The sequence below is a fragment of the Sus scrofa genome, chromosome 18 (assembly GCF_000003025.6).
Source record: "Sus scrofa isolate TJ Tabasco breed Duroc chromosome 18, Sscrofa11.1, whole genome shotgun sequence".
Lineage (NCBI taxonomy): Eukaryota > Metazoa > Chordata > Mammalia > Artiodactyla > Suidae > Sus > Sus scrofa.
Window position 1 is genome coordinate 26139000 of NC_010460.4, and position 20653 is coordinate 26159652.

At 38.5% G+C, this 20653-nt stretch overlaps 1 protein-coding gene across 1 annotated transcript in view; it reads right to left on the reverse strand.

The window, feature by feature from the left end:
- The window catches only part of KCND2 (potassium voltage-gated channel subfamily D member 2), a 484754-nt gene continuing 464558 nt past the window's right edge, over positions 458 to 20653 (reverse strand). The window contains exons 2-6 of the mRNA XM_021078791.1: positions 15374 to 15536; positions 9088 to 9183; positions 8096 to 8188; positions 5015 to 5262; positions 458 to 3136 (exon numbers count right to left, since the gene is read on the reverse strand). Of these exons, the coding sequence (XP_020934450.1) occupies positions 2959 to 3136; positions 5015 to 5262; positions 8096 to 8188; positions 9088 to 9183; positions 15374 to 15536 (778 nt within the window). The 3' untranslated portion in view covers positions 458 to 2958. The remainder of the gene's footprint in view (positions 3137 to 5014; positions 5263 to 8095; positions 8189 to 9087; positions 9184 to 15373; positions 15537 to 20653) is intronic.

The window sequence follows — 20653 nt, forward strand, 5'->3', positions numbered from 1 at the left end:
TTGAAAATATCATACATAAAAAAACAACTGATTTTAACTATACTACCTTAAAAAAAAAAAAGACAGTAAAAGGGAGTTCCCTTGTGGCATAGTGGGTTAAGAATTTGGTGTGGTCACTGTTGTGGCACGGGTTTGATCCCTGGCCAGGGATTTTCCAAATGCCGTGGGCGTAACTGCCAAGACTACCATGGTCATTTCGAAAAATGATCATTTAAAGCAGTAGCACTCTTTTATCTTTAAATGATATTAACTTTTCCATTGAAGTCTCTGCCTAAATTCCCATTGGTGGCAGAAAATTATTATCTTCATCATTTAGACTAGATTTAAGTGTCACTCACGGTCAATGAATTCTTTGAGTTTTCCCAGGTTACAGAGTTATCCCAAATATGTAGGAAGAGTGTGGCACACCTTAGATTCTGGAAAGGAAGGAAATCTAAGAAAAAAGAGCAACATGTTGTCCTGTTCAAGCATGCACATGTTTTATTTAAGTATTCTCCAAACGTCTATTTTTTTTTCCAGCATAATGCAGATATTATGCTATCCTTTGAAATAAGATATATGAATTTCAAACAAAATTGTCAAAAACAATGACCTTGGTTACTCCATATGGTACACAGAAATAATTACATTTCACTTACAATACAGATGCACTTAACACAGTCATCAATAGTCATTCACCACCAACACGGTATAGTTTTAAATCACTGAAAACACCAAAAAGGTTTTTTTTTTTCTTTTCCAAAAGTCTAAAGAAATGAATGGTTTTGGATAAATGATAAGTTGAAAAGGAGGCAGAATTGTCAACTGAATAATCTAACTGCGTTTTTAAAATGTAATATTAAGAACATGAAAATAGAACTTTTCATTGGGATTCAAAAGACATAAGTATTCCTGATTGTGGTTTTTTTTTTTTTTAGCTTACTTTTAAAAATGTTTTTCAACAAGTGCCATCAAAGAAGTTTCACTATATATTTGCTCTAGAAGCATAAAGTGACATGAGGCAGGTGTTAATATAATTGTTAATATTTGCACTTCAGGAAGATTAGTAACTTTTAAAAACACATACTAGGAATAAAGCCAGTTCTTCCCGATAGATAATAGATTTTATTTTTTATTCAGCAAGTGTTTATAAATCTACTGTATGCACAGCATTGTTCTAGAAGCTATTCTAGAAATGGGAAGCAAGAATTTCTGGCTTTACTTGAAAATGGTTGGATTAATTCCTTTTTATGATAAATTATGATAAGCATTTTAAAATCTCTATAGTAGAGGGATAATTATTAACTCTTTTCATGTACTGAAGCTAAATTTTATTCCTTACAGTGGTGGTCTGGAATGAACAAAGCTTTTCATTTGACATAAAACTTTTTTACACTATCACGTGCAGACATGTCTGCTGATATATTTTAAAGGCGAAAAGATATCAAGACTTTTCACTTAAATGTACATAGAGATCAATTTTGCATCATCAAATGCCTGTCCTCCTGATTTAGAGGAGAAAACTGCTCCTTGTAATATACAGGAACTTTTCTAAGACAAATTTGTGCTGCCTTCGCCAACAGTGTAGAAAGCGTGCTTTCATCAAATATTGCTACAGAAAGCACTTCAGTCTATATCTGAATTTCAATTCTCATTAGTTATCCTCAAAATGTATTCGAGATCTAAAGCAAAATAAATATCAAGTGAGATTCTGGGATCACTGATCCTGTGATATTAGTCCCAGTCCATTCTTTTCATGAAACACACAGTGATATATCCAGTATCTGGGCTTTTCCATAAGAGCAAAAATGTTAGAGATAATTCATAGATGTCAACTCCTTTTTTTCTAATTTTGGACAAGGGGATTGATGATGATAATCTACTTATAAGGTAATTTGTTGGGGAATACAAAAGTAGGAAAGTCATTTGAACTACAAAACCTTAGTTCAGTTGATGATGATAAACCCAATAGGAAGGTGCTATAGAAATACAAGAACAAATAATGCACTGTCACAGGAATACAGTGGACCAAAGAAGGTTACAGAAAAACATTTATGGCACAGGGGTTTTGGATTAAAAAGTTATCTAAAACCTGGCCACACCAGAAGTTTTTCTGTGGCTCTTACTGTATCTATGAAGATCTGGAGAAACAGCAACAACAAAAAATCCTGATTCCTGATACAACAGGTGTACAATGAATTATTGCAGTTGTAACAGTATCTAGGTGCAAGGTAAAACAATAATTAATACTGAACTATCCGAACACTTTAGAATTACTAGTGAGCAACCCCGTGAGAAATACTGCAGTTCTAAAAGGAGTTTATTTGCACAGCCCACCATGGAACATGAACAATCAGCTTGTTGTAAGTGCACAGAAATTCCCTCTTTCTACAATTATAGTTTATCATGCCTATTCTGAAGACAACATAAGGAAACTGAGATCACGGCTCCAAAGAATTCTAGCATGCACTATGATGGTTTCCTTCAGTTAATACAAATGTGTCATATGAATTTTTTGTTTTTTGTGTTTTTTTGTTTTTTTTTTTAAGTATGTAATAATCTTCACCCTAGCCAATGTTTATGGTTTTAACAGGAAAAATTTTTATCAAAATGTTTTCCGTATTTTTTTTGTTTGTTTTGCATTCAACTGGAACCTTCTGTTCAAAGATTCATTTTATTTTTTGTATTAAAAAAGAGTTCTGATCATAAGAAGCATCAATAGGCGGCATTTCATTGTGCTCATTCACAAAGTCAAAGGACCACAGATTATTTCTCTGTATAATAGGTCCAACTCTGTCTAGAAATGCCATTTGGTGGTTTTGTTTCCATCCTCAAGTCTGGAAGTTTTGTTTCTGTCTCACTACCAACCTTCTTTCTCTGTCGTTTTTGTCTGCAACACGTTTCTGGTTTCTTCTTTCTTCCACGTTGGGATTCTTTCCACAGCCAGGGTTCAAATTCTTAGACCTGATTCCCACTGTCTTACAAAGCTGACACTCTGACAATATTGCCTCCTGAGTACTCCGGAGATTCTGGCCTGTCATCGCCTTCAGGGGTGGTTACTGGAGGTGTTGGGATGCTTATTATTGCTGTAGTCACATAAGGTTGTTCACAGTTTAGTTTAACGCACTCTTCCATTTTGGCATTTAAACTGGATCGGCTGATGAGGGAAAAAATAGATTTAAGAAAGTTGTTTACTTGGAAATTTTTCCCCTACCCCTGAGGAATACATGTCTTCATGTTTATAAGTAACATTTTAAATGTCTAAGAACAGTCAACAAGATTTAAAAAAACTGAAACGCCAAACCTCAATGGATAGTAATGCGAATATTAGTTAGCCCATTAACATTACATGAATGTCTAAGCCAGCTCGATTTGGTTCAATCGGTGTTTCTCAAAGTGTTTTCTACAAAAATTCAAGAGGTGAGCTTTGCAACGTGCAGATGCAGCAACGTAAAATACTTTTCCTTAAGACAGGACCTCTGAGAGGTTTGGGATCCCATCGCAAAAGGGGCTACCCTGCAGATACACTGCACTCTGTTGACCACAGAAGCATTCTACTGTCTTATCTCTGTGGGATACATGATGCCCTTAAGGCATTCCCCTTAGCCGCAGCCGAAAGTTAAGAACTCAAAAAGGTGAGTCGTTATGATTACTTAAAAGATGCCCCAAGAGCTATTCTTGCACAAATTATATAATCTGTGCAGGGAGATGGAACAGGGAAAGGAATAAGGAGGGAAGGTAAAGGCGTTTTAACTATTTTTTCCAAAGAAAACTTAATAAAATGTTTATGTTCTAAGATTTTCTTTAGAACATCTCTCCTCCTCTACGTTGTTTTGTCATACATGTGGAACAACACAGAGGTAGGGTATCTCAGAGACAGAAATCTTTCGTGGCTCTGACATTTAATATTCGGGTTCCAGAGACATCGGTTTATGCACATCAACAGGGCCTGAATTCAGAATCTCATCGGGTTTTCCGCAAAGATTGCTAGATGCCAACAAAGAAAACATACCGAATTAATGGACTGTTAGTCCAAAAAGGTAATGTATTCAATTTGAAGAACAAAGGAAAATTACTTAGGTAGAAACTGATCTTTCTCATGATTTGTCTAGTTGAAATGTACTACTTGTTATTACACATACATGATTTTGGTAAAAACAAGAAGCACGTAAAGAGAAGCAAAGGGAAAATATGAATAGAAAAATTTCACCTAAATTGTCTACAAACTCACAAGAAGTAAACAATTTCAGCATTTTGCTTATGTTTTTTGGTACTGGACTGATTTTTTTTTTTTTGCTTTGTAGGACCATACCCATGGCATATGGAAGTTCCCAGGCTAGGGGTTCAGTCGGAGCTATAGCTGCTGGATCTACACCACAGCCACAGCAATGCCAGATCCGAGCCACATCTGCGACCCACACACGCTCACAGCAACGCTGGATCCCAGACCCACTGAGAGAGGCCAGGGATCGAACCCGCATCCTCATGAATACTAGTCAGATTTGTTTCTGCTGCGCCACAATGGGAACTCTGGTATTGGATTGATTTTTATGCTTGTCGGGGCCAAAAATACTTTTATGACCATAACCGTATATTGATTCAAAAGATTCATGTGGGTATAGTTTTATTTTTCATTGTTCCATGACTATTTTGATATATTTTGGGGGTGCCATGGAGTACTTTTCAATCATCTCAATGCCAGTGTAATCTGTCTCTCTTGGTGGTGTGAAAAGGGGACTCCTGAGTATAGAGGTATCTACTTAAGGCAAGAGAGTTGTGAGGTTGAAGAGGTAGAAATGCATTCACGTGTGCCTGGTCTTCTTAGTGCCTTTCTATTCTTTTAGGACGGACACAGCTATGACCTTTGACTCTTAAGCAACCTTACGGTAGATCCACTTGCCTAATTGTTTCAGATCAGTTTTGTCTCATTCTAAACCCAAGGACCTAGGCTTGGGAGGCTGCGGAGGCAGCGGGTGGGAGTGTGCTGGGAGAAGCAGCACGGGGATGTGTAAGCACACAGATTAATCTCAGGTACCTGTTAGACAGCGGGGTTCTCTCCACACATCTAATCTGAATCGTGCTGAGTTCCTGCACGCTGCCTCGGTGGCTTCCTGATACATTGGCATTTGGAATGCGGAAAGTTTTTTTGTGTCGTCTTGAACAGCAAGTGCTGGTGACTCCTTGTTGTGAAGAGAGAGAGGGGCTGTGACTTGAAGGACGATTAACTGTGGCGACTTCCATGCAGCTTTCTTCAAAGACTTGTTCATCCACAAACTCGTGATTCTGTTCCGTGGTTGGGAGAAATGTGAAGAAAGCACAGAAACACACTAACTCTTAAAAAACTTCTTTATTGTTTTTTACTAACGTGTAATTGACTTACAATATGATCACATTTTTATCTTTAAAGAAAAGCTTGAATAGTTTTCTTTTTAGACCTCAAATATGCCCACATACATTTAGACTATCTAATGGGTAAGAAAAATATCATTTTCATAGTAATTAGAATATCACAGCTACTTCTGGTTGGGGTTTGTGTGAAAATAATCTCTCTCTAGTTAGACCTTGAGATTGATACACATAGGCTGACTTAATATCCGTTTATAGACTAACTTTATCTTGAAATATCATTTATTAATTTAAACATAAAATCTGGAAGTTATAAATGAAATATTAAAAACCCTAGAAAATGAATACGGATAATACCCGTGGGGTATGGGTAAATTCACATGTACTTTATTTTTTAAACAAACTGACAGATTGAAGTTATGAAAAGAGATTATTTTAATAGAATGTTCCAAGTGAGATTGTCTGTTATGTATTAGCAAATATTTTCACATGGGATTGAAAATATTTTTTAATTAGAAAATGAGATACCTAAGACACTTTCCATTCCTTTATATGCTCCTCTAAATTTCCCAGTGCGTAGAAAAATATGGCTTATTAAATAAGAACAATATATTTATCAAAATGTATCACTTTATATTTGATCCAGAAGGAACCAGCACTGAAATTTTGAGGGCTCCCTTCTTATGTCTGTGACATATCACTGGCTGGACCTATGATCTCTGCCTGGGTTCTTCTAACCCAGAAGCCAAGAGTGATGGACATCATTTCATTTAAAATATTACATAAAGAATTGCATAGGCAAGACTTTCACCTCAAAAATCTGAGGGAGAACAAGTTTGGTCTAAACTACTAAGAATGTCTGTAATTACTATTTTTTTCTTTGTGTGGGTGGGAACGGTCTTATCATGGAAGGCTCTGCACATGCCAAATTTCACTTAACCGTCTCTCATCCTAAAATTTTAGTAAAACAATTGAAGAAATTTACTGGCTGATAGGAAATAGATTGTTTTAGTTACTCTTTTTGCCATTTCTTTGCTGAGGCAAGCATTTTGAAGTAAAGGAAATTTAACATTCCACTTAAACTCCAGAGGAAATGTGATCAGTTAAGACAGAGTTTCACGTTAAATATTCAATTTTATCGAAAAATATAGCTCACAAAGGATTCACAATCTGTTTTCTTCTCTTACAATGCACATGTCACAAACATAATCAAGTTATAATACATGACTTCTAATTTATCTCATCAGTGATTGGAAGGGGAGAGTCATTCTGTGGCTGGTTACCATGTATCTTTGTAGGTGGCTCAATTTAAATTACATCAATTGGTGTAAATAAGTTTTGATTAAAAAAAAAACCCTAAAAGGTAAAACTGTTAAAAAAATGAAAATAATAAGAAAGAAAATTAGGGATAAATACATTTGATTATTGTTAGCATTAAATTTTCAAAGAGTTATCCTAACAAGGTATATAGATCTTTATTTAAAAATACAAATATAATTTTAGTAACTACCCTGTTAAGCCTTCAAAAATTTTTCCATTTATTATGAGTTAAAGATCAAAATTCTTCTCATGCCTCCAAACACCTAAGGTTTTCTGGCCACTGCCTTCCTTGCGCCTCCACGGTGCCAGGGCACACGCTCCTGGCCACCCTAAGGTTCTTTTCCCTCCTCTCAGGCCAAGTTCCAGTTTTCCTCAAGTGCTTCTATCAACTTTTAGCCACTTCATTTCTTTGCCTAACTCATCACTGTCCTGTGGGCCTCAACTCGAGCACCTCCAGGATGCCTTGCCTCATCCTGTGCCCTCTAGCTCTGCCCTCTTTGCCCCCCCACCATTGTGGCCCCACCGCTGCTTCCCCTGCTCACAGTCCTTCTCCAGTACCATCCGTGTTGTCCCAAACCTGGAGGCACAAAAGAAGCAGAAGCCACCCCTGACTTCACGGTGTGTCTTGGATCTGGCTCCCTGTCTGGCATGTAACAGGCAAGGAATAGCTCTTTGCAGAGTGACTATATAGGTAAATGACTAAATGGATGACAGTACGTTGGAACTGAGAATACAAATGTGTGTCTCTAGTGAGTGAAAAGGCAGACCTGATTCAAACACGGTGAAAGTTTTATTCTGCTCTGTGGTTATAGGCTATGATCCCTTTGGACATGCTAGCAGGGAACAGACACCTTTGTTAAAAAGGGAGGTCCAACTGGAGCTTATAAGTGGAGAGATGCAGCCTCAATCCTCAGCCCCAAGGGGCTATGCCAATACTTAAATGGGTCATTTTTCTTATGAAAACAGTATTTATTTTCTATCTCTGTTCATTATACCTGTGTATATTAGGTGACTCTCTTTCTTTTGTTATTGCTGTTGCTTTTCTCTTTATCCAGATGTCAGGAACACTTAAATGTCTTTTTTTTTTTTCCTGTTTAATCAGCATTTCAAGAATCAGGAGAACAAGATATTTTATAGGACTTACAGTCAGCTATTGGAAGACAATTTGCCATCAGCATTAAATGGATATTTTAGACGAGAGTTAAGCTCACCACTGAGGATAAAAACATTTTAAATAAGCCTCTAAGATACTTTCTAAGTTGAAATATCACTATAGTCTTTCAAAATAATTTCAATAATTGAGGACTTTTTTGTGTGTGTGGGAGGGTTAGTATGTTTTCCAATAATGCAAAGAGTAAAATACCACTTGGAAGCATTAAGTAGTCACAAAAAACCCCCGAGGGGATTACTGTCTGAGTTCCAGAGGCAGGCAGTCCTGCCTTTTCCTTACCGTGGTTTTTTCCAGGCAGTGAAGCAGGTGGTGGTGCTGGGTTTCAAAGCTGGAGCCGGATTTGCTAACAAAGGCCTGCTCATCCTCAGAGGACTGTCAACATGGAGAAGACAGAAGGGCTTTCTATTTTATTTGCAAACAATGAGAACCTCAGCCGCATATTTCCACAGAGAGATCTGGCCTACTTCCTGAGATTAAATGGCAGCGTTTTATTTATTAATTTATTTAACGAAAAAGGATCAAATGGAGAGTAGCTTTTGTGTGTGATAATCGGCATTTACATTTTTCGTCACATTAGCGGGCTGGCCTTTTAGACGTGCCTCCCTGAATTGGAAATGTAATTCTCTTTTACTCATTCATCTACCAACTACCTTTGAAAGACTGGGACCTGTTATTTGGGGATAATAATATCTAATCTAGGACTTGGATAATCCTGAAACCACCAGCATACTCACCGACACAAAAGCCATTATGTAAGGAAAGATTAGAATCCTGAATATTAAAGGGAAGTTTCGAGGTAAAAGAAAAGTTTCTCAAATCACATTTCATACTCAGTGAACTTTATAACACTGAATGGTATTCCCTCTCCAGCAAGGAGTAAAACAAGATATCACGTCACTGCCTCAGGTCCCCCCACCCCATTCATCACCCAAATGAACTTTAAGGAACAGACATCATTTTGGAATTAAAAAAAAAAAACAAACAAACTAGGAATTTGAGTCCCTGAGAATTTTTGACCTTTCCCCATGTTTACAGGAGATAGTGCAAAAATATTGCCTGATCAATCAGGATTCACCGGCAATATTTCATAGACCAGTTTCTAGTCTGAAATAGCCAGTAAGGTGGTACAGGGCTAGATTATTAAAGATCTCAGTTGGGTTGTTTCATAGCCCTTTTCGCAATTACTCACAATAAAATCACATGGTTAAGTAGATCTAAGTCAACAGTGCACCAATAAACAACATTAAAGGAAGTAAAATGCTTGACTGTACCTGTAGCTGGTTACTGAGTAGGCCGTTCCGTTTGCTCTGCATGTAAGCGTTTGCACTTCCGCTTTTGGCTGCCCGGATTCTGGCCAGTCTGGCTTTCTATAGGAGAAAAAAAAGAAAGGTCCTGTTTAGATCTATGACTGGTTTTCTTAAACAGGGAGTGCACTCTTAAATAATCAGCACACGGATTTTAAAAAGCATGCCCGCTTTTCACATGTAACCATTGAAAAGTAAACTTTCACCATTTGAGTGTTTTATTTTAGTTAACATTTACCAGTGAATCAATCAACCACTTTGGCACTGTGTTATACATTTAAGAATTAAGTCTTTACAGTAAGATCGAGTTGTTTCAGTGTTGTTTCTGTCAATTGTGTCAAGGGAAAAATAGCAGTATTGCTTATATTTTCACTGATCCCAATCTGAGTAACTTACTGAAATGAACATCAGCAAACCAGCTGCCAACTTCTTTCCACTGAAACTAGTATCTTTTTAAAATTTAGTAATTAAGTTCCAGGAACTTATTGCCTTTCTTCTCTCTGTCTATTCCTCTCACCCCCTCCTCTCCCCTCCCCTCTCTCTTTCTTGCCTCCCTGTGTCTCTCCTTCTTTCCTTCCTCCCTTCCTTCGTTCAGGCCTTCCTTAAAATACATACACACACAAACATACACAACATATTCAGTTGTATCTGCATCATCAAATATCAAATTTTGTTTTTGCAATTATTTAGTTAAATGGGCCAGTGTAGACCCTGTACTGAACAAAATGGTATCTCTTAAAAAATAAAAATCTCTTAAAATGTTTCCATTTTGTCTACTGGCGCAGGTTCACAGGACAGCATGCTCATTTGATTTCTATTTCTCTCTTGAACTTGTTGAAATGAAGCACATAGCAAGCCACTCTAAAAGATTTGTACTACTAGTTTTCATTTTTAAAGCGTTTAGGCAAAGAGAATGCTCTTTAATTCATTTGGGGGATCCCTTCAACTGTTCATAGTTACAGTGAGGTCCCCCAGGTGATATGACTGAGTGAACTGACTTTATCTGGACTTTGGAGATTCTGCTCTACGTTAAAACTGCCGTTGCATATCTGCCCCAGACAGTTATGGTAAAAGTCTGCTTTTCATTTCCTAGAAAGCACTGTCCGGTAACCATTCTATTCGTGGGAAACACATCTAGCAATGCCTTGCATAAGAACGTACTTGTTAAAATACCCTACAATGCCTCCTTCTTTTCCCTTTGTAAACAAATCAGAGGAAGACTATCTTTAGTTTCTAGCCCTGGCATCTTCTTTTTAATAAAACACTTATAATTACCTAGACTTTTTAAAATGGAAAACTATCATATACGTACCATAAAAAATTTTGATACTGCAAAAGTACAAGAAAAACAAGGATGTCTCTGGATGTACCTACTCCATCCTTCAGAGTCAATTTCTAAAGAACCTCACCAGAATATTCTAGGCATATAAAAGCAAGTTTATATATAGTCATAGGTAATATATACACATTTTTACTCAGTTGGGAGAATGTGCTGCACACTTTTTCTGCACTTAGCTGTTTTCATTTAATACAGGTGGGACTCCCCTCGTATCTATAGATATAGAACCATCTCATTTATTTATGGTTGTGTAATGTGCCACTGTAGGAATGAAGCATCATTTATTTAGCAAGCCAACCAAAAGTAATTTTTAAGGCATTTTTTTTTTTTTTTTTTTTGCTATGACAAGCAATGCTGGCTGCTTTGAACATCATGATGAGCTGATCTTCAAGAAGAATTTCTAGAAGCAGAATTATTCCTGGATCAAAGGGTGTTGTGTATGTGCTTTGCTTAAAAAAGTTTTACCAAACTTCCCTCCAAAGTTGTACCAAAGTGCCCCCTCCCCAGCATTTGAAAGTAGCACTGAGACATTTGAAGCTTTCAAAATGGAATTAAGATATCATCTGGCTTTGATCCCAACCCTTCTCTCTTCCTCCATGAATTTCTTCTTCCTGTGTGCTGATTCCAGGTTAAAATAATACTCTGTACAAAGATCATATTTATCAGTGATGGAGGAAATAGAGAAATTTCACTCTTTGTTGGTGGGAGAGTGTTTAGATCACTCGAAATACTGAGACAATACTAGAGAATGAAGTTGAAAGGTGGAAAATGTTTAACTTCAAGAGCTGTGCATTGCAGCCAGAATTTCAGCACAGACTCAATAAAACAATGGGAAGTGACAAGCACATTGAGAATGACTTAGAATTGACGTAATAATTCAGAAATAAGTAATATAAATATACATTTGGTTTCCAGAAAGGGGTTATTGTTTGAGACTTCAGTGCTAAAGTCTCACTGGTCTCCTGGAACATTCAATGCCTTTTTTTGGTTCCCTTCCTCTCGTCACCTTCCTCTCTCCCTCCCTCTTCCTCCCCCTTCCTCTCTTTCTTTTTTTGCAACCACTGCATGTAATTACAGTGCCTATATCATAGTTACTAGTCTCACCTATGTCATTCTCCAAGCATTTAGCCTCAGTATTAGGAAATATTTCTTTCATAAATGAGACATGCACATTAACCAAAAATACTGTCCAATAAAGAAAATGACATATTTTCCATAATGGAGAACCTACATATTACAGCAACCCCTACCAGAAAGGCAGTTCTAAGTTTAGGGAAAAAAGAAGCTGTTGTTTTAGAGACAGAATAGCTATTTTGCTCAGTCACGTACTGGGTTAGAAAAAGAACCTCCCATCTCAGTTTAATCCATGACTTTTCTTTCATTTTACTACAATATTACATGAGTTAATTGGTTTGTATGGTCTTGTGGAGCCCTGTGCCAAATGTCTGTTGAATGCCAGCCTTCAACTAGAATACCAGAAATAGTAGATGAATAAATGGAAATAAGTAAAAGGCATTAAAATATGAGTCATGGTACCTGCTCTCAAGATATATTAAAATTTGGCTAAGAAGATAACATTCATAAAAAGATACAAGTCAAAATAAAGTCAAACAGAATTGCCAAACAGAGAACAGATATAGCAAGTAACTAAGATTTGGGAGGAAGGGAGACATGACTATGACTTGGTCTGTCAAAAGAAGGTTCCACTGAAGTTGCAAGACTTGGGACAGTAAGATTTAGAAATCTGAAAGAGAGTAAGAAGAGAGACTAAACGTCTCTTCAAATTCAGCCCTTACATTCTGGGGTGTGTGTGTGTGTGTGTGTGTGTGTGTGTGTGTGTGAAGACATTTTTCTTAAGAGACTGAACACTTGCTCTTTTCATTGAAAAGATCAAGTGCAAATATGCATGACTGTCTTTTTTTTTTTTTTTTCTTTTACTTAAAATCTCCAAAAAGCACCTCAGTGTGTCTATTTTTTATTCTGTATAATTTTTTTGCTTGAGCTTGTGCTGGCAGTGGGACTAAATAGCAAAATTCAGGCTTAAGAAATATTTTGTAATATTATTATTCAACTAATATTATCTCTAAATGAACATCTTGCTTGACTGAATTAGCTGGTTATTTTTGCCTAACTTTGATACCTGTCAAATCACCCAGTTCCAGATAAATCTAAACTACCTTAGCCTAATGAGTGTTTACTGTTCGTTTTTTTTTTTAATTTTACTGGGAAGGAAAATAGAAAATATCCCTTGGTAACTTATTTAGTTCCATATCCACTGTTCTTTCTTAGAAGACAATGTTTAGTTTCTTGGTCGTAGACTATTTACTGGACATATCACATTAGATGATTATATTTGGCTTTATTATGTCAATTTTTCTAGTAGTCATGATATATCAAATTCATTGCATTATGGCAGAAACAGAATACAGGAGATACTTTAAAGATACATAAAAACATTCATAAGACATGCTTTTTAATTTAGTGTACTTTTAAAATATATTTACTTATTTTTGCATTCTAAATTTATTTAGACAAAAAAGCTTTTTTTTTTTTTTTTTTTTTTTTTTTTGCTTTTTAGGACCACACCCATGGCATATGGAAGTTCCCAGGCCAGGGGTAGAATTGGAGCCTCAGCTGCTGGCCCTCACCACAGTCATGCCAGATCCTAGCTGCATCTGCAACCTATACCGCAGCTCACTGCAACAGTGGATCCCCCACCCGCTGAGCAAGGCCTGGGATCGAACCCGCATCCTCATGGATACTAGCCCGATTTGTTTCTGCTGCACCACAACAGGAATTCCTAACAAAAAACTTTCAAAACATTCTAAGATTTTCTTCATTGATTAGATTGTTGCAGAGGACAAAACTGAGAAAAATACAGATATTTTGAAGACCGGTTCATTTTAAATCATACTTGTACTTCCTACGTTTTTGTGCAGGTAGTTCTTTTTTGGCATTGAGAGAATGAATGATAGGTAGCTCATATTAAAGAAGACATTTCAAGACCGGAGATGGATGGAGGCTGGACAGCTAAATTATTTGTAGGATTTCTGTTATTTTAAACACACATATGTGTGCCCAGTAGAGGGACTGCAGTGTGTGGGCACAGCCACAGCTGTGGTGCCCGGATCCCTCATGGAGGCCAAACGTGGCCAAAGTTCCTTCAATCTCTGCTCTCGCAAGGGTGTGGTGCACAAGGCTACAACTGCCCGGAGGGTGCCTTTTTTCTACCCCTCCTTGTTAGCTAGATTATCCGGTTTTTTATATTTATCACTCTCCTCTACAGCAATTAGTTAAAGGCCAGATACTTGTCTAAAGGTGGGGGATTCTGTAAAGCAGGAAACTACAAGGCTGACAGAGTGACTCTTTCCTAAAGGCAGCAGATCTCTGACAATGGCTGTAAACAAGTTCTCTGGATAATTAGTATGCTGTGTGACCATATGGATGAACCTGAACTTTCCAAAGAGTTATTTTATGAGATTTTATACTTTTCTGCTTTAGTAAAGAGATGATCCAAGCATGTTAAAATCCTGTTCCAGAATTATCCAGAAAGCCATGTATGAACCACAACAAAATCTCTCATGATATTTTATAGCTATGCCACATAACCGTGACTGTGCCTTCACTTTAGTCATTGGCCATGAGTGGGGCTTTTGGATATTTCAAAACTCCAGTCTCTTCTTATAGGATATAATATGGTATCCATGAAGAAGCTGGGAAATCTGGTGGCATAGCCTGGAGGAAACTATAAAAGATTTCTGTAATTATTTCTGAGCAACAAGGGTCCTGACTCTCAAGGAGATTATTTAGACGAAGAATGGGGAGGGGAAGCATGCTCACATTAGTCAGTTTTTTTGAGAGGTAGTGTTTAAGTTATGAACCCAGTAGGCAGATCCTTGGATTGAGTGACCTGAGATTTTTTTCAAATTTTGGGTAGTTTAGAATTCTCATCTATGAAACAGGAATAATAATAGTAATGAACTCCTAGACTTGTGGAGAAGACTCTATGAATACTTTTTTTAAAAAAATCAAACCAATACCTGGCACACAGTAAAGCCACCAGTCAAGGTTAGGTATTGTTAATATTATGATCTGCTTATATAGATATACATGCATTTACATACAGTCTTAATCTTATTGTGAGGTACATACTGCTTTTTCCATTTCGCAGAGGAGTATACAACCTGTTTACTCTGAGAGGAGTTAGTTAATTGATGTGAAGTTCAGAGAAGCAGTCAACTTGGGGGCCAAAAATAAAACTCCGCTACTAATGATCAGATGTCTCCCACTTCCTGTGTCAACTGTGTAGGATATCCGAGACATATTTTGGTGTCCTTTAATAGCCCCGATCTACTGGAACCAGCTTGGTCCCTGATGGACAAAGACTAGATGAATCAGACCTAGAAATCTGATTCTGATAAATTTGCCAAGATCCATTTATGATTTTACCACTCTCAGTAGTGCTCCTCACCAAATATCCTTTTCTTTTTTTGTTGTTGCATGAGAAGATTGTCTTTCCCTGCCCATTTTAAGGTTACACATGACTGTGTCACTTGCTTTGGTTAACACAGTAGAAATGGAAGTGATTTGGCCCACTTCCAGGAGGAGGTTTTAGGAATCAGCATGTGATTCATCGCGTTCTTTTAGCCCTGCTTGAATCATTGCCGAAGTACACTGTCAAGATGGAGTTTCCATTACGACACCACCGGTAAGGATCTGGAGCCTGATGAAGAAATACTCCGTGTTGTTTTAAGCCACGATGATATTAAGATTCTTTTTTACTGCAGTATAATTTTAGCTTGTGTGACTAAGGCAACTATCGACCAAATGTGGAATACCGAATAGCTAGTTGGAGATTTTTAAACCAAAAAGTGGGAGAAGCTAAATCAGGGTTGTACACAACTGAATACACACCTTTTGTGCTCTCCGTTTGTCTGCTCGTTGATTCTGGTGGTAGATCCGACTGAAGTTGGATACAATCACTGGGACAGGTAAAGCAATGACCAAGACCCCGCTCAGCGAACAGATGGAACCAAAAATCTTCCCTGCTATGGTTTTTGGTACCATGTCACCATACCTTGGATTAGAGAAAAAGATATATTGTTTTAAGTCACAGAAAGTTAATTCCATCTCCTACGAATAGTTTTTAGCTTTAAGTCAAATGAGTTTTTGGACCAATCTATCGCTACTTTGTGGCTAAAATATGCATGGCTTAAGACTTTAATAAACCAGATATTATGAATATCTGAATACAAAAATTACCTTTCAACCTTGCAGAAACTGATTCCAACATTTAGACATTGCTTTGATTAGAAAATATTTTAAGCCAGATGATGAAACGAGAGCAGTTCAATTTGTCCTTTAGATCACATGACATTGTTCTTTACATTTATTTAAATTCAATATTTCCAGCTGAATTTTATAGTCCAGATAGCACCTTTTTCACTTAATTTTTTTTTAACATTGGACTGGTTATGAGATTTAAATAGAAAAAATGGTACACCATATTCTATTCATCAGATACAATATCTAAAAAACGAACTTTCCAAGGTCCCATTAACCTTCACTTGTGAAATCCAGTGGCCGTTTCCCCAAGATTATCTTACTCAGTCTCATATATGTATTCGATTAATTTTTTCTCTCCTTAAATTCCTTTCTGTTGGCTTTGATGGTAGCAAATTCCCTTAGTGACCTTATACTCCATTGGCTTCTTTTTCTCCATCTTCTTTTCTGAATCCTTTTCCCTTATCTGATTTCTACATCTTGGAGTAATCTGGGTCTCAGGCTCTTATCTTCTCCATAGAAGCCCTCTTCCTATGTTATACTATCCAAGCCCATAGTTTAAAACTATCTCTATGCTGCTGATACACTATTTCTATGAAGAGCCACCCCACCCTCCGTCCACATGTCTCACTTCTCAGATGGTCTCTGACCAAACCATACTCCATCTGGATCTCTTTCCTCAATCCCCATGTTACCACAACCATCCAAGTCATCATCATCACTTAGCAGAGCCATGACTAGCACATCTTACTTGAAGTGTCTTTTCTTCTTTTCTTTTTGGGCTGCACCCATGGCATATGGAAGTTCCCAGGCTAGGGGTCGAATTGGAGGGAGCTGTAGCTGCCAGCCTACACCACAGCCATGGCAATGCCAGATCTGAGCCACGTCTTTGACCTCCGCCACAGCTCATGGCAAAGCTGGATCCTTAACCCACTAAGGGAGGCCAGGGATTGAACCCTTGTCCTCATGGATACTAATCAGATCTCGTTACTGCTGAGCCATGATGGGAACTCCTGAAGTCTCATCTCTCCATTTCCCACTTTACCGTTCACACCAACATAGCAGCCAGAGTTATAGTTTTAAAAATGGAGACTGGACTGTTGTTACTTTGCTTAAACCTTGTAATAAACCTGAAATTAAAATAAATCCAAACTCCTCAGTTCTGTCTCCAAAGGCCTGCATCGTTTAGTTTCTGGCTGTATTTTGCATCATCTTCCACCAAGCTCCCTGTCCTCTGGCCACTCTGGCCAGCTGGCTTCCTGCTACATGTTCAGCCTGCAGATCATCATTCTTCAGGTTGAGACGTGAATGTCTCCATTCCAGAAAGTTATCTCGTGGCCACCGGACCCACAGTGATACTACTCCTTGCGTGCCCTGTCTTTTGCTATAACATCTTCCCATGCCATTACTTCAAGTACTTCTTGATACACGATACTCTCTGCTTTGGTAACGAGTTTATCCCCTGGTTCCCCACATGCCCCACGGACATGAGAATATAATCTTGATGAAGCTGGAGCTGCTCTATTTTGTATTTCACTAGCACAAAGCAGGTTCTTAATACCTATTGGTTAAATGAATATATTTCCTCTGTACTGATACACAGCTCTTCTAAGACTTCATTCCCTGGGAAGGGGACAAGGAAGAGATATAAGTGATCTATAACAGTATATCAGTTTCAGGTGTATAACATATTGATTTGATAAATACATTTTTATTGAGATATACGTGGCATATTCTATTTATTTCAAGAAGGAGATCCTCTAATTTCTTTTTTTGGCCATGCCCACAGTGTGTGGGAGTTCCTGGGCCAGGGACTGAACCTGTGCCACAGCAGTAACCAGAGCCACAGCAGGGACGATGGATCCTTAATTCACCGGATCACCAGCAAATGGCATGAAGGAGATCTTCTGATGGTGGTACTGCAGAAGCCACCCAGCTGCATCTGTGGAGCTCTCACTTCTCCCTGTTTACATCAGCGCACTGAGTTGAGGCCTTAGAAACAGGGGTCAGAGGAACTGAGATATTGGATCCTAGACTCAGGGAGTTGAGGGGTATGGGGATACACTGTATCTTGAAGGGTGACTCAGGAAGCCATCACTCCACTTAAGTTGATTTTTGTGGGAAAACACCAGTGTGTCAATACAGAGTTGGAAGTTGCAGAAAACCTGGCCCAGGAAAGGCCAAGAGTGACAGCAGGCTATAGGGACTAGTACTGCATTTGGTGACCCCATTCCAGGCTCTGGTCCTCTCTGCTTTGAAGGCCCAGGGACTCATTCTTGTCAGTGTTTGTGCATGATCAGCAGTTGTGCTAATTCACTGTAACTGAAATTTCCACACGGTTTTGCCATCAGAATGACAGGATTAATTTATAGTTAGGAAAACAACCCCCAAACTGGGATACTGCATCTGTATGAAACAGGGTCTCTTTCCATAAATAGTCCATCGGGGAAGCTAAATCATATTCTGAAGATTATGTTAGTGAGGGAATAGTCAAAAGAATTACAAGGTGAGCACAAAAGACCGGAGGACTTTCTTACCATAAAGCTATGTCAATGGAATCGAAGATCAATTTATTTATTTATTTATTTTTTGTGTGTCTTTTTTTTTGCCTTTTCTAGAGCCGCTCCCACACCATATGGAGGTTCCCAGGCTAGGGGTCGAATTGGAGCTGTAGCCGCCAGCCTATGCCACAGCCACAGCAACGTGGGATCCGAGCCGTGTCTGTGACCTACACCACAGCTCACAGCAATGCCAGATCTTTAACTCGCTGAGCAAGGCCAGGGGTCGAACCTGCAACCTCATGGTTCCTAGTTGGATTCATTAACCGCTGCGCCACGCCGGGAACTCCAATTTTTTAAACAATGCTGTGTGCACATGAGTCAATTTCCAAAGTTCCCATTGAGTGCCCGGGCAAATCTTATAAACATCTTTCCCTTTTGACTGACTCTGCGGTAGACTCTGGAGAAGTCTATAACACACATATCCTCCTGTACATCATGCATATATAAAAGCAGCTCTTCAAAAAAGTGATTTGATTTTACTGTTTAACAGTTAGGGTCTAGAAACTGTTTCTCAAATGAAACATCATCGAGTTTTTTTTCTGAATCTCTCAAAGAGGTTTTTTTGTTTTGTTTTGTTTTGTTTTTGTTGTTGTTTTGTTTTTTTTTTTTGGCTGTGACCGCAGCCTGCAGAAATTTTCAGGCCAGGGATGGAACCTGTGCCATAGCAGCGACCTGAGCTATAGAAGTGACAAAGCTGGATCCTTCACCTACTGAGCTACCAGGCAACTCCCTCAGAGAGATTTTTTTTTAAACCTACTATTTATGAAACAGCTACTTTTTGCATTCTGGGCTCATGATGTCACAGAGGATGCAGGGCCGGCATACTTAAATAATAACTAGGGAAAATGAAGCGCTAAACTGTGTGATCTGGACCCAAACTCCGTAAGACTTTAAAGAGACTGAAGATCGGTAAACTCGGGTAGCAGGTTGTGGTGGTGGTAGGGAGGAGGGCAATCACGTCCTCAGAAAAGCCACACCTAAAGGAAGACAGAGAAGAGATTTGGAGGGATTCCGTCAAAGGGATTGTGGGCCGATTGATGAAGCAGGTTTCCCTGAGAAAGCAACTTTTGATGAGGTGCCTGGGACTCAACTAGAAAGATAATCTTTGCAAATCCTTTGTGAATATAAACAGAGATTGTAATTTGAATAAATAAAGTAGACAGTGAACTTGTTCCTCAGAGGGGGGAAAATGAAATATCTTGTTCATGTTGTAACAAAAACGGAGCAATTTAGCATACGAATCAGCTTGCTGAAAGGCAGCAAATTCCCAGCTTAGAAGGATCCAGAAGAGAAAAGAGATGACAGATACAAAAGGGGTGGTTTAAGGTCGTAAAGCTATGCTAATCTGCATCGACTGCAGTTCTATCTATCATTTATTTTGTCACATTTGTTTTAGAATCCACATTTCCTTCACAATCAAGAAGGCGGAAGCAAACACTTGAGGCGTCTGGCCAGGACTGCAAAGATTCCGGTGGGAAGAGGCAGAGGGAACCGAATGCTCATTGGTAGCAATGTCTTCTCTTATCTTTTTACTCTTGTGTGTAAAGACAGATCTTTCCAACACTGTAGAAAACTAGGAGGGTTCCCATGGCAGAGGGAGATGGTGAGAGTACAAGGGAGCAGAACGGGCAGGGTGCTGAGATTGTCCAGGTTGCCCTGGGATTGCTCCAGCAAGGACAGCCCAAGGCTTGGCTGATTCCAGAGGAGCACCTGCTGCCTCCTTCCACACACCTCTTGGTACTGAATATATTACCCCATCGGTCCGCTCTTCTCCCTCTTTCCCCTTCTCCTTTTAAAGATTAAATGGCTGTTATTTGTAAGGTTTAAAGCAGAGTTCACTAGTTTGACAATGCTGGAGGATCACGACAAAGGTACGGCGTGATCTGCATCTCTTCTTCCATTGTCCATTTGGTCTCTCTTCGCACTTGGGAATGACCTTGAGAATCGAAATGGGGACTTTTTATCTGCAAACTTGTAATGGGGCACAGAATTTGCCAGGAATGGGCAAACCCAGACGCTTTCCTTTGTTTAACAAAGGATTTTTAAACTAGTATTCAAACTCCAACTGGTAGTGAGAAGCAAAATAACATCACAGACATCAGGAATCATGTCTCTCTGAAATTCAGTGGAAGAAAGGCTTAGCACAGGAAGCTGCATAATGAGAAGCGACACTTATTGTGGCTAAATGATCATTTCTAGTCTGTGTATTGCCTACAATACTGCCATCTTTTAATGATTATTCTTATCCTAGCCAACTTGTTTACTGGTTGGTATTTTACTTTTTTATTTCCCATGTAAAAACACGCACTACTTTTCCTGACTTCTTATTCTTAAATTTATGCTCAGTCCA